Raw genomic sequence first — 15,083 nt, 5'->3', positions numbered from 1 at the left:
GCTTCGTATGGAGCCACCCCTTGGTTATTCTGGCTGTGTGCTCATGTTGGAAGACCTAGCCACGACCCATCTTCAATGCTCTGACTGAGGGAAGGAGGTTTTTGGCCAAAATCTCTCAATACATGGCCATGTTCATCCTTTCCTCAATACAGTGCAGTCGTCCTGTCCCCTTTGCTGAAGAGCACCCTCAAAGCATGATGTTTCCCCCCCCATGCTTCACTGTAGGGATGGTGATACTCATCCTTCTTTTTCCTCCAAACACGACGAGTGGAGTTTATTCCAAAAAGTTCTATTTTGGTCTCATCTGACCACATGACTTTCTCCCGTGACTCCTCTGGATCATCCAGATGGCCATTGGCAAACTTCAGACGGTCCTGGACATGGGCTGACTTAAGCAGGGGAACCTTCCGTGCGATGCATGATTTTAAAGCACTACGCCGTAGTGTTCTACTGATAGTAGCCTTGGTGGTCCCAGCTCTCTTCAGATCATTCACCAGCTTCTGCCATGTAGTTCTGGGCTGATTCCTCACTTTTCTTATCATGAGTGATGCCCCACGAGGAGAGATCTTACATGGAGCCCCAGTCCGAGGTAGATTAGCAATCATGTGTAGCCTCTTCCATGTTCCAACAATTGCTGCAACAGTTGATCGTTTCTCACCAAGCTGCTTCCCAATGGTCCCATAGCCTTTTCCAGCTATGTGGAGCTCTACAATTTTGTCACTGGTCTCTTCTGACAGCTCTTTGGTCTTGCCCATGGTAGCAGTTGGACCTTGACTGACTGTGGGCTGCACAGGTGACTTTAATGAGCTCAAGGGGTGGTGGGTGGGTGATTAGCTGTGGGGTAAAGGTGGACTTTTTTTTAAGGTAGACTGACAGCTCTTTGAGAGTCATACTTATTGCTGATTCGCATGTGTGCAAATACTTATGAACCCCAGTAACATACAAATAAATCATTAAAAAAATCATACAATGTGATTTCCGGATTTTTCTTTTTAAATTATGTCCTAACAGTGGAAATACATCTATGATGAACATTTCAGACCTTTCTCTAAATTCTATGTGGGAGAACTTACAAAATTGCAGGGTGTGCAAATACTTGTGGACCTCACTATATATATATATATATATATATATATATATATATATATATATATATATATATATATATATATATATATATACACACACACACACACACACACACACACACACACACACATCCATCCATCCATTGTCTACCGCTTATCGCTTTCGAGGTCGCGGGGGGTGCTGGAGCCTATTCAGTTGTACACGGGCGGTAGGCGGGGTACACCCTGGACAAGTCGCCACCTCTTCGCAGGGCCAACACAGATAGACAGACAACATTCACACTCACATTCACATTTAGTGTTGCCAATCAATCTATCCCCAGGTGCATGTCTTTGGAGGTGGGAGGAAGCCAGAGTACCCGGAGGGAACCCGGGGAGAACATGCAAACTCCACACAGAAAGATCCCAAGCCCAGGATCGAACCCAGGACCTTCATATTGTGAGGCACACACACTAAGCCCCGGTTCTACCGCGCTGCTCTCTCTCTCTCTATATATACAGTATATCATTTCAGATCTGGGATGTCCAAACTTTTTACTGAAAGTCAAAGTATGTGGGGGCCATATTCTTCCATCCATCCATCCATCTTCTTCTGCTTATCCGAGGTCGGGTCGCGGGGGCAGCAGCCTAAGCTGGGAAGCCCAGACTTCCCTCTCCCCAACCACTTCGTCCAGCTCTTCCCGGGGGATCCCGAGGTGTTCCCAGGCCAGCTGGGAGACATAGTCTTCCCAACGTGTCCTGGGTCTTCCCCGTGGCCTCCTACCGGTCGGACGTGCCCTAAACACCTCCCTAGGGAGGCGTTCGGGTGGTATCCTGACCAGATGCCCGAACCACCTCATCTGGCTCCTCTCGATGTGGAGGAGCAGCGGCTTTACGTTGAGTTCCCCCCGGATAGCAGAGCTTCTCACCCTATCTCTAAGGGAGATCCCCGCCACCCGGTGGAGGAAACTCATTTCGGCCGCTTGTACCCGTGATCTTGTCCTATCGGTCATAACCCAAAGCTCATGACCATAGGTGAGGATGGGAAGGTAGATCGACCGGTAAATTGAGAGCTTTGCCTTCCGGCTCAGCTCCTTCTTCACCACAAGGGATCGATATAGCGTCCGCATTACTGAAGACGCCGCACCGATCCGCCTGTCGATCTCACGATCCACTCTTCCCTCACTCGTGAACAAGACTCCGAGGTACTTGAACTCCTCCACTTGGGGCAAGATCTCCTCCCCAACCCGGAGATGGCACTCCACCCTTTTCCGGGCGAGAACCATGGACTCGGACTTGGAGGTGCTGATTCTCATCCTAGTCGCTTCACACTCAGCTGCGAATCGATCCAGTGAGAGCTGAAGATGCTGGCCAGATGAAGCCATCAGGACCACATCATCTGCAAAAAGCAGAGACCTAATCCTGCAGCCACCAAACCGGATCTCCTCAACGCCTTGACTGCCATATTGATATTTCTTTATTTTGCAAAAGCAAAAATCAGATATTATATTTACCTAAAGACAAACTGTGTGTCAGCGTTGTGTTATAAGTGAGAAAGTATATTATTATTAATTATTAGTTTGAAATGGTATTTCATTATGATGCGGGCCAACAAAACTCGAGCTGCGGTTACCAAAGGGCCCCCGAGCCGCACCACTACTGTTAAAAAAGTGCCCCAACCCGTCTGTGAAACATTTGTCTTTTTCCTCACTTACTTCAATTTGAATTTGAAATACAAGTTAAATTCTAGTTCATGGAATTGACTCAGAATTTAGGAAACATTTTCAATTTAATGTGCAGTTGATAGAGACATCTATTTACAGCTACACCATGCAGTGGAAAACATCCATACTCAATTAGGTGCTTATTGATGATTTAGGTGTCATTATGAAGTCTATTTTCACCCCCACCCCTTTTTTTTTTCTTTGATTGGACTTGGATATGAACCAGACAGCCATCATCACTTTGCCACTGATCTTTTCCTCAAGCAGTGCCAGCATCAACAGCGACACTTTCCTCAGTGATTATGCACACCGGCGTGTGCGGTGAAACATAATATCCAGCTTAGCCTCATGTATCATTCCATATACGTAATCTTCTTGCTACACTACAGTGAATCTATTTGCTTGCAGCACAAAAAAATGCCCCCCCTGCAGAAAGCCGGCTGTAATGCTTAACAGGCTGCGACAGACTATTATTATGTGCTGACAAGATTAAAGCTCCATTTGAAGTCACCCAAATTCATCTTTGATAATACGCTTGTCTGAGCTGACACATGAAAGTATTTCTTAAAAACATGGTGTGCAGAAAAAACCTGTGTACAGACTTTAATTATAACCAGCAACCAAGGATGCCCCTCCCTATACGTATATCACGTGCTGGGGGGTGGACTCTCTGGCAGAACAACAGCAATAATAGAGCACGGAATAGGTGAGTAAAACATAAACACAAGAACTACTTCTATAGGGGGAACAATGAACAAAAATACCGTATTTTTCGGACTATAAGTTGCAGTTTTTTTCATAGTTTGGCCGAGGGTGCGACTTATACGGAAGTAGTGAAATTATTAACACATTACCGTAAAATATCAAATAATTTTATTTAGCTCATTCACGTAAGAGACTAGACGTATAAGATTTCATGGGATTTAGCAATTAGGAGTGACAGATTGTTTGGTAAATGTATAGCATGTTCTATATGTTATAGTTATTTGAATGACTCTTACCATAATATGTTACGTTAACATACCAGGCACGTTCTCAGTTGGTTATTTATGCGTCATATATAACGTACACTTATTCAGCCTGTTGTTCACTATTCTTTATTTATTTGAAAGTGCCTTTCAAATGTCTATTCTTGGTGTTGGGTTTTATCAAATACATTTCCCCAAAAAATGCGACTTATTCTCCGACTGCGACTTATATATATGTTTTTTTCCTTCTTTATTATGCATTTTTGGCCGGTGCAACTTATACTACGGAGCGACTTATAGTCCGAAAAATACAGCATATGCCACTGATAAACACGTATAGCAGAGGTGTGGACTCGAGTCACATGACTTGGACTCGAGTCAGACTCGAGTCATGAATTTGATGACTTTAGACTCGACTTGACAAAATGTAAAAAGACTTGCAACTCGACTTAGACTTTAACATCAATGACTTGTGACTTCACTTGGACTTGAGCCTTTTGAATTGACATGACTTGACATGACTTGCTACTTTCCCCAAAACCCAAAGATGAAAAAGTTATTCGGGAGCGCTCCGTATTTTTCGTTGTGTACTTGTCTATCAGCGTTGCGTGTGTCAGCTGGTGTACAACAGCCAATCAAATTAGATCTACTTTGTTTTCATCACACAGCATTCATCCAATCAAATTGCAGGACAACCAACGAAGAAGACATGTCCAAACCACACACCAGTGAACAAAAAATGATACCTAAAATAATTTCGTTTGGGTATAAAAATTACGAGGTGGTCAACACAAAACGGTTTGCAGTATGCAACACATGCGGTTCGAAAATGACTGATGGAGAGGCAACAACTTCAAACTTCGTCCGGCATTTGAAGTTGCACAAAGAACGGTAAGTTTTGAATGTAAGATAACGTTTATTGGCTAAGTAACGTGACTTGTATTTGCTGTGTAGTTAAATCAGTGAGGCTGTAAACTCACTGCTAACGTTATAACGTTATTGCAAACACGGGAATCTGTTGCAGTTCACTACCTTATTCATACTTTTTGTTCAGTGATTTTTTTTAAGCAGGGTTACATTAGTCAATACATCACACGTAACGTTAGACGGCGGTCAGCAGCACCGCATATTTTAGCCACCTAAAAAAAGACAAAAATAGTAAAATAAAGGTCAGTTAAAATGTATACTATATTATGAATAAGTGTACCGTTTTAGCTAGCTTTCTGACATACTGTTGGTTGTTTACCTCAGTGGTCCCCAACCACCGGGCCGCGGCCCGCTACTGGTCCGTGGATCGATTGGTATCGGGCCGCACAAGAAATATATATATATATTTTTTCTTTTTTTAATTAAATCAACATAAAAAACACAAGATACACTTACAAGTAGTGCACCAACCCAAAAAAACTCTCCCCCCCCTTTTGTTCTGGGCATTGAACATGAAGACTCTTCCTTCACTGTTACGAGTGGCCATGAGAGTCTTGGCAGTGCCTGCCTCCAGTGCTCCAGTGGAGCGAGTTTTCAGCCATGGTGGCATCATACTACGCCCCCATCGTGCACAAATGACTGACAGACTCTTGGCTAATTTGGTCTTTTGCAAATGCAATGCAGCATAGGGCCCTGACATATAAAAAGTACAACTTTTTTGTTATGTTCACGTATATGTCATGTTTTTTCAATGTTAACACTTTTGTACAAATAAGTACATTTGCACTTTATTTTTCAATGTGTTTGTTCTGTAAAGGAATGAGTTAATGTTTAAAATGACTGGTTAATAGTGCTATTATGAAGTGCAATGTCAGCACAATTTTCTTTCCTGCAATTTAAAATGCACTTGTTTTAATAAATAAATACAGCGTTTGAAAAGCATACACAATCTGTGTTAATATATTAGTCGGTGGTTAAAAGGACTTGAAAGGACTCGAAACTCAAAATGCAGGACTTAGGACTTGACTTGAGACTTTCCAGTCTTGACTTTGGACTTGACTCGGGGCTTGCCTGTCTTGACTCGGGACTTGACTCGGACTTGAGGGCAAAGACTTGAGACTTACTTGTGACTTGCAAAACAATGACTTGGTCCCACCTCTGACGTATAGTGTCAAGACTTGGACTTTGGAGTGGTTGTTTCCCCGAGATGCAAGTGAACTTGGACTGGACATGGCGTGAAGGTAATGACATCATTTATTTTACACTAACAAAAGGAACAAAAAGCGCGCTCAAGGCGGAAGTACAAACTTGAATGAAACAAATACTTGCACGTGTGCAAAAAACTATGGACATGAACAAAAGTCGCTAACTGTGGCATAAATAGAAAAAACGTACTTGACGTGGCATGAAGCATCAACTGTGATAGCATGGGTAACAGGAGTAATCATGGCATGAAGTGCACAGAGGTAAACAGAGTGAATGTCGCCAGGCCGACCAACAGAAAAAGACAGGCTTTAAATAACAGTGACATGATTGGTGACAGGTGTGTGAGTCCAAACGTGGAACAGGTGAAACGTATGGGTAACCATGGAAACAAGACAAGGAAGTGAAAAGGCAGGAACTAAAAAGAGTCCAAAACCCAAACAGAACATAACTTAAACAAAACATGATCCAGACATGACATATAGCAATTTTGTACCGACACATGTAATCAACAACAATGCATCACAGCCAGAAGAACCTGAGCGACACCACTGCCAAGCACTTGTACAACCCTTTGCTTTAAAAAAAAAAAAAAAATTAGATGTTTTACATTTTGATGTTGCCAATAAAGTAAACTTCGTGAAAATCGGTTGAGAAATTAGCAAATCAGGATTTAGTTTCGATGTACATTCGTTAGGGCTGGGAGATATAGCAAAAATGATGATTACAATCATTTTTTCCATATCATCCAATCTCAATTGATAACACCTTTTTTTTAATCAGAATCAGAAATACTTGATTAATCCCCGAGGGGAAATTAAAATGTTCAGTACAATTCCATTCAAGATCCGACAAACATTACAGGGAGACAGAACAGGATCGCTGACGGGTCTGCCAACATCCGGCGCCCCTTACAAAAAAGGTGAGCGGACTTTCCTATGCAGGATTATACCGAGTACCACATCCCTATTTTGTTCATATCTATATTTGTGTTTACTAGAGGTGCAGGTAACTCACGCTAAGGTCCGTACCTGGTTTTATGGCCACGGTTTTGCTTCTTTTTCAGTAGTTTTGTGGGGGTAAAGGGAACAACTTTTTTGTCCTCTCAAAGTTATTTTGTTTTTTTGCTAGCTATCACAAACATTCTGCAGTAAACAAAATATTATTGCTGTAGTGAACACTATAAGACTTTTATTTCAAGTTAACATTTACTAAACAACACTTTAAAATGGTAAATTATTATTTGTATTCTTTAATTACTTGTATACATCAGTGCTTCTCACCAGCAAGCGGTGAGCCAGATTGTGGAGTTTTTGAAACTCTAATTCTGTATCTTATATTGAATGAAAATACATTAAAGTGCAGTTTGAATTTGAGCTACTGTAAAATAATGTATACCAACACATAAAACATGTTTAATGATTATTTAAGGAACACAATATTTAGTTGCAGAGTTTTTTTTTATACCGGTAACCGGTACTATTGCTCTTGTTACTCCAACAGCAGTAACATTTTGTTTAGTACATGTTATATCACAGGAGTGGAATCTTTGTAGACACATAAACAACAAGTCTGATATAAAAATATTTAGGTATAAAAATGCCTTTTCTGATTAAATTAATTGGTGTGTTAATTCTCCCTGTCGGGACCAACGCAATCACATAGACCAGGGGTCCCAAAACTACGGCCCGCGGGCCGGATCCGGCCCAATAGCGTCCAAAATCCGGCTCGCGGGAAGTCCAAAGTTAAAAATGTTTAAAAAAAAATAAATATATGTTTTATTTTTTTTTATTTTATTTTTTTTTAAATCTGTTCTTCCTAATCCATTTTCTACCGTTTGTTACTCTCGGTGTCTCCGAGCCGCCCAGGCAAATCATATGGTCTAAAAATGGGTATATACAGTATATATATATATGTGTGTATATATCCATCCATCCATCCATCCATTTTCTACCGCTTATTCCTTTCGGGGTCGCGGGGGGTGCTGGAGCCTATCTCAGCTACAATCGGGCGGAAGGCGGGGTACACCCTCGACAAGTCGCCACCTCATCGCAGTGTATATATATATATATATATATATATATATATATATATATATATATATATATATATATATATATATATATATATATATGTGTATATATATGTATATATATATATATATATATATATATATATATATATATATATATATATATATGTGTATATATATGTATATATATATATATATATATATATATATATATATATATATATATATATATATATATATATATATATATATAGGCACAACATGATTTAACATCAATTACGTCGACGGTGGGACGGGATGGTTTCGCACGCGGACATACTTTCACATAAACACACGCACATGTATACAGACACACACACATTCACAGACACACACAGGATTACGGTCAATAAAGTTGGTTAGTTCCGTGCGGGATAATACCAAGCATCATTGCTTTCCAACAGTTTACTACTGCAGTAACGTCTAAGGGACATTTCCGCCATGTTTGATCAACAAAATATTCTTATAGCTGATCACCTGAATCAAACTCAAATCAACCGCGATCAACGATCTCAAACATATAATTGCCAAGCCCTAACATGCATTGTCTCTAAAGTGACTGTTTGCAACCTTAAGCAGCTACCTATTTTTTGAGTGTATTACTTAAACATCATTTTATTTATATAATTAAAGTATTTCAATTACTACTGTGTTCAACTTGAACGTCACAGAATTCCATAAGATTAAAAAGATTTTTTAGTTTTTTGTATGCATGTTTCCTGTTTTTTAAGTACTGTACCTGTTCTGGCACCGTATTTTTTAAGTACCAATTTGATACTAGTATCGGTTTAAATGTAAACAATACTCATCCCAAGTCATTTCGCTCCACATTATGCTCCTACCTGTGGCATTTTGCTATGTTTTGAAACATGCAGCAGACATATATAACATGCACCAATCACAGGGTCATTTTAAAAGCCCTCCTACAATGCGATCAACAATGGAAACAACTTTTTAACGTGCTGAAGGTGTGCTCTAGGACAGTGTTTTTCAACCACTGTGCCGTGGCACATTAGTGTGCCGTGAGATACAGTCTGGTGTGCCTTGGGAGATTATCTAATTTCACCTATTTGGGTTAAAAATATTTTTTGCAAACCAGTAATTATAGTCTGCAAATAATGTGTTGTTGTTGAGTGTCGGTGCTGTCTAGAGCTCGGCAGAGTAACCGTGTAATACTCTTCCATATCAGTAGGTGGCAGCCGGTAGCTATTTGCTTTGTAAATGTCGGAAACAGCGGGAGGCAGTGTGGAGGTAAAATGGTGTCTTTACCAAAAATATACAAAAGGTGAGTGCCCCTAAGAAAAGTAATTGAAGCTTACGGAAGGCTATGCAGAACGAAACTAAAACTGAACTGGCTACAAAGTAAACAAAAACAGAATGCTGGACGACGGCAAAGACTTACTGTGGAGCAAAGATGGCGTCCACAATGTACATCCGAACATGACATGACAATCAACAATGTCCCCACAAAGAAGGACGAAAACAACTGAAATAGTCTTGATTGCTAAAACAAAGTAGATGCGGGAAATATCGCTCAAAGGAAGACATGAAACTGCTACAGGAAAATGCCAAAAGAAAGAGAAAAAGCCACTAAAATAGGAGCGCAAGACAAGAACTAAAACACTACACACAGGAAAACAGCAAAAAACTCAAAATAAGTCAGGGTGTGATGTGACAGGTGGTGACAGTACACCTACTTTGAGACAAGAGCTATAGAGATGCATGCTTGGTTATCGTTTAAAGTCATATCCAACAATTGCGACAACAACTTTTTACTGTCAACCGAGTTTATGATTTCTGCTGGTGGCGTGCCTCCGGATTTTTTCAATGCAAAGTGTGCCTTGCTTCAAAAAAGGTTGAAAAACACTGCTCTAGGAGACGCTGGCACTAGCAGCGAGTGTGCGCCTAAATGATCTAGACTTATGCATATTGCATATTTTTTTTTTATAAAGGAGATATTTTAATAGTATACAGTATATTCAATATAAAAAAAAAGAACCAGCCATTAAAGAGCTGTCTCCAAATCAGTCTTTATATTCAACAGTAAGTACTGTATATTCAACTTTTGAGCAACATAAATGGTAAAAGCGACAAATTTTAGCATCCAACCGTATATGTATGAGCCAGACAGAGTAAGACCTGAAGCAAGAAGGAGCCGAAGAAGAAACTTCCGAACAAAGGCTTGAAATGAACGCATCTCATTAGTGTGTTTTATGTCTGTTGCCCCATTAATCTCATCTTGAAAAGTAGTTTTTTTGAAAACCATTCTTTATTTTCCCAGAGGTTGGTCAAGCTGTTGTCTTAAATTAGAAGTCTATGTTTCTAGCTACACTACAAATCGAGATACTATTGCTAACATATTGTTCACACAATGCCAGTCTACTGTGTTTACTTACAGTTTCATCGTCTCCTCCATTGCCATAAAAAGTAGGTTCCGAAGCTGCTTTCACCATTGAAAGCAGCTTTTGGGAAAATCCATCTTTATATTGCCGCGGGTTTGTGAAGCAGGAATCTCCAAAGTGGTCGGCACACACAAAGAGATACTTCTTTCCAGTTGAAGGCACATTTCCGCGAAATTAAAAAGTTAGCCAGGCACTTCTTAGTTCTTCAGATGAGACTGGAGGTGTGTGCTGTGACCTCCATCCCATCCATTTTCTACCGCTTATTCCCTTTGGGGTCGCGGGGGGCGCTGGAGCCTATCTCAGCTACAATCGGACGGAAGGCGGGGTACACCCTGGACAAGTCACCACCTCATCTGTGTTGGCTAATATAACAAATAACAAAGCATTTTCCTTCTTCGGGTCGTATCTTGGGCGTTTTGTCGGGCAGACTACAAATGTAAACGAGCTCCATAAAAATAGTGTCAACCATAAAATGTTTCCCATGCATGAGGATATACGGTTAGGTCACAACTGGGAAAAACGCCACAAATTGGGCAAATTCCAAACAGCTCGTTTGGAGGAATTATGAAGGAAGGCAAGATTGTTTGATAAATATCTCTACAAAGCCTCCATGGTTTGATTTTAAATGTTCGGGACTTATGCAGATCCCAAATACACAAAAACAGGTACCAATAGGTAAGAAAAGTTGGTTTTGCATAATAGGTCCCCTTTTGAATCATTAATAAGCTCAACGATATAATTGTTAAAATTATGATACAGTACGTATATTATTATATAATATTTTATACTGTACATCTGGCAGAAATGTGTCAATTGTCAACACAAACATGGACGATTCTCTCTCTCATATTGCACCAACCGCTTCCTTCTTTTGTGTGTATTTCAAGATTCAAGATTCAAGATGATTTATTGTCAATTCTTAACATGCACAAGACACATAATATTTTCGGCACAGTCCCACTAAGAGCAGACATACGTTACAGGGAGACAAGACGAGATCGCTGACGACACAGCCATTTTTACGGCGCTCCTTAAAAAAAGGTGAGAAAAAGGTGATATTGGGAAAGGGGGAAGAGTAAAAAAATATCAGTCAAAGGCTGGATCCACAAGAGGGGGTCCAGACTGAGTCCAAGGGAAAAAAACTGATTTGCAATGCAAACATAAACATGTTACATTTAGTCACAACAAACTCGCAACAGAGGGAGGGGGAGTTGGAGCAAACAAGCAGTGGTGAAGGCGTTGGTTGCGGAAGGCGCGGGTGCGTGCATGTATGCCCAATTAACTTGGGTGTGATGTTGAAATGTTTTTGTGGACTGGGGCCCATCTCAGAGTTCGACCAGGTGTTGTTGAGAAAAAGGGAGGTCAAAAGTGTCCATCATTAAGGTGTCCTCGGGGGTGTTTTTCAGAACAGCCTGTTCCTGATAGCGTCAAGGCCATTCGAGGAAGTCAAATCGCAGATTAGGATGTTGTTTTCTTCGAGCAGTCAAAAACAATGACTTGCTGCTCTATTTGTCCGTGCTGGTTTCTCTCAAATTAAATTAAATTCTCCTTCTCAGCAAACTTCTCCATGATGTGATCCATTTTGCGATTCAGATCAGAAATCGCCACAGTCTGTGTTCCCACAGCCCGGCCCAATCCTTCCATTGCGACGAACAGCCGTTGGGCTCTTTGAGTGGCTGCCATCGTCTTCCGAATTTGATGATGCACCAGAGCAATGCCCAGCCCAATCAGCAGGTGCCCCGCGATCACAGTTCCAAATAGGTAGATGTCTTCGACGTCCTCGATGGAAAGGACTCAGAGGCACATGATTCTCCATTTATCCCAGGAGTCTCTCACGTACCCCGCGGCATTGGTTGCATCAGGGCAGCCAGGCTCTCCCGAACCTCTTTTCTTTGTCGAAAAGACTTTGTCAATTGCGTCGAGAGTCCAGCTGATTATATCCATGTTTGATGTTTAGATTTGAGGACAGCGCAAAGAAAGAGGCTTCAAAAAAGTTCAGACAAGTCAAAAACGAAGAGAGCAAGCAGGGAAGGAGGCAGCAGAGAAAAATGTGACCGCCCTCACCAGATGCAAGACAGAAGTATTTGTGCCAGTTTGCAATTTAAACATGCTATGCGGTAGTAAATCAGGCATAGGTTTGATGAATCATAGAGCCAGCGCTAAATTATTATATTTGCATCTCTTCCTGCTACTGCTGTGGGCGTTCTAATAGTCAACATATATTCTGTATATACTATTCATTCACTCATTTAGGAGACACAATCCTCTGCACACAAATGTAGTAGATCAACGTTGCGCGTTATCAAGTTTGCACACATTTTAATACACACAAACGTTAATAATATGGAACGACAAAAAATGCTGGAATTTATTGGCATGTGTAAAAAGCTAGGGTATGCCACAATGCGCTATAAAACGATGGGAAAGAGCTAAAGGTAATAACAGAAAATAGCAACATCACATTCGTTGCCTACTGGTGCTTGGTTTAGAGGGGACCGAAAGAGAGAAATAGATATGGAATGGTAGGGAGTAATCCAAAAACACTGCAATTTAACACAACAACATGGTTGGCCTGGCCACAATAAGAAGACAATCAACCCTGCCCAATAAAAAAACAACTAAATGAATGTGTGTGCGTGTGTGTGTGTGTTCTTGTATTTCTACCCTTCTGGAGACACCAACAATAGAGAATGTCTCATTTGTACCCGTGGTGGTGAAATCTATCAAATTAGGGTGGTCCCAAAAAGGAAGGATTTTTCAAATTAACTGTGTGTCGGTTTTGAAAGTGATCCCCCTCTGGTCAACATATGAAATAACAAGTGTGTGTACAAATTTGAAGTGCTCCCCCTCTGGCCACAATATGCAATAACAAGTGTGTGTAATAAATTGAAATGCGCCCCCTTTGGCCAAAATGAATACAACAAATAAAAATAAACATGTGTATAGAGACATACTGTAATATAAGTAAATAATGAAGATTAAAAACCATTTACAAAAAAAGAAATAAAAAAAAATTAACTAAAAGCTTACTTTTTTTTATATTTGCATCGTATGTTTATATTATTAGTGTTGTAAATACAAATCTATATATATTTACAAAGGGTGGTCCTAAAGAGGTAGGCATTTTTCGGAGGTCTCAAGAAGGTAACACATACAAGAATGTGTGTGTGTGTGTGTGTGTGTGTGTGTGTGTGTGTGTGTGTGTGTGTGTGTGTGTGTGTGTGTGTGTGTGTGTGTGTGTGTGTGTGTGTGTGCGTGTGTGTGTGTGTGTGTGCTACAAGGACTACACCAAGGACCTTCTGAAGCGCACTTCCATCAACCCCATGCAGCTTGAAACCCTGGCATGTGACCGCTTAACTTGGCGGGCCACTTGTGCCAGAGTAAAATCCCAAATATACCACAGCAACCAGCAAAGAGGTCTGAGAGACGTGCCCAGCGACACCAGAGGACAGCTGGCATTCCCCCAACGTCGGGGCTCACCTGCCCCATCTGCGGAAGGAAGTGCCGCTCACGCATCGGCCTCGACAGCCACATCAAGTGGCATCAGCGGCAACATCGCTGAAACACCTCGTACACGATGGACAGCAGCTATGTGTGCGTGTGTGTGTGTGCGCCTACAGTGTGAATAAATAGGGCAAATAGAGCAAAGGCGGCATAGCCTCCATGCAGTGCTGCGCTCATCCTTCAATGTCAGTACTCTTGTGTGGTTGAAATTTGCCCTAAAGCCCAAGTGTGAAATGTGATGTTATGGGAGCAGGAAGCATCGGTGTAAAGCGAAGCAACAATTCCCCACCTCAAATAACAAGCAGCCAAGCCCACCGATCCCAGAGACCACACTGGCCACCCAAGGGCAACATCAGTCAACCCAATCTGGCAATCAACCAACTACTAAAGGGACCACTGACGTAGGGCAAGCTGTAGTGGTGGCGAAGGATGCAGGACAGCGTGGCCCCCATAGCCTTGCCACACCAGGGGAGCCTGCCCAACCAGAAAGAAGATGCAACTCTTGACCCCTAGAAAGAAGGAGAACCCCCAGAAGCGCGCCACCCTTAGTGCCTCGGGGTAGATCCAGCAAGGATGCAAAAGTTTCATTGGACGTTTTGACTTTGACAGTGCTAAGTAGTGAAAACTATTATGTTAGCTCAGAATGATGTTCTTTGAGATAACATTTTGAGTTTATTATTGTTTTCAATTTAAGGGAGAGTTAAAAAAATAAGCTGTTATTTCCATTTCAAATTGACCTAAAATAGCCGTAAAACTATAAGGTAAAACACATTTTTCATACGTGTTGAGGCAAAATGGAGCTGGGAGTTTTAGGAGCACCAGAAATGTCCCCAAAGAGAATAGGGCCTATCTACTATACTTTAACTTGAAAATGACACTGGACTAAAGAAAGAACTAACAAAGTTGAAGGTCCCAAAGTACCTATCTCTCCTTAAAAGTCCTGGGGTGCTTTCAATCAATCAATCAATCAATGTTTATTTATATAGCCCTAAATCACAAGTGTCTCAAAGGGCTGCACAAGCCACAACGACATCCTCGGTACAGAGCCCACATAAGGGCAAGGAAAAACTCACCCCAGTGGGACGTCAATGTGAATGACTATGAGAAACCTTGGAGAGGACTGCATATGTGGGTAACCTCTCCCCCTCTAGGGGAGACCGAATGCAATGGATGTCAAGTGGGTCTGACATAATATTGTGAGAGTCCAGTCCATAGTG

General features: G+C 41.3%; 2 protein-coding genes across 2 annotated transcripts in view; both read right to left on the bottom strand.

The window, feature by feature from the left end:
* The window catches only part of LOC133608029 (sialate:O-sulfotransferase 1-like), a 118,658-nt gene that overhangs the window by 61,218 nt on the left and 42,357 nt on the right, over positions 1 to 15,083 (bottom strand). The window lies entirely within an intron of this gene.
* On the bottom strand, positions 144 to 755 carry LOC140679021 (uncharacterized). Its single transcript, XM_072913757.1, has one exon. It carries the CDS (start codon positions 753 to 755, stop codon positions 144 to 146), a length of 612 nt encoding a protein of 203 aa, XP_072769858.1.

The sequence above is a fragment of the Nerophis lumbriciformis genome, linkage group LG09, assembly GCF_033978685.3.
Source record: "Nerophis lumbriciformis linkage group LG09, RoL_Nlum_v2.1, whole genome shotgun sequence".
NCBI classification, from domain to species: Eukaryota; Metazoa; Chordata; class Actinopteri; order Syngnathiformes; family Syngnathidae; genus Nerophis; species Nerophis lumbriciformis.
Note: the sequence above shows the minus strand (reverse complement) of the source record. Positions and strands in the feature narration are given on the sequence as shown.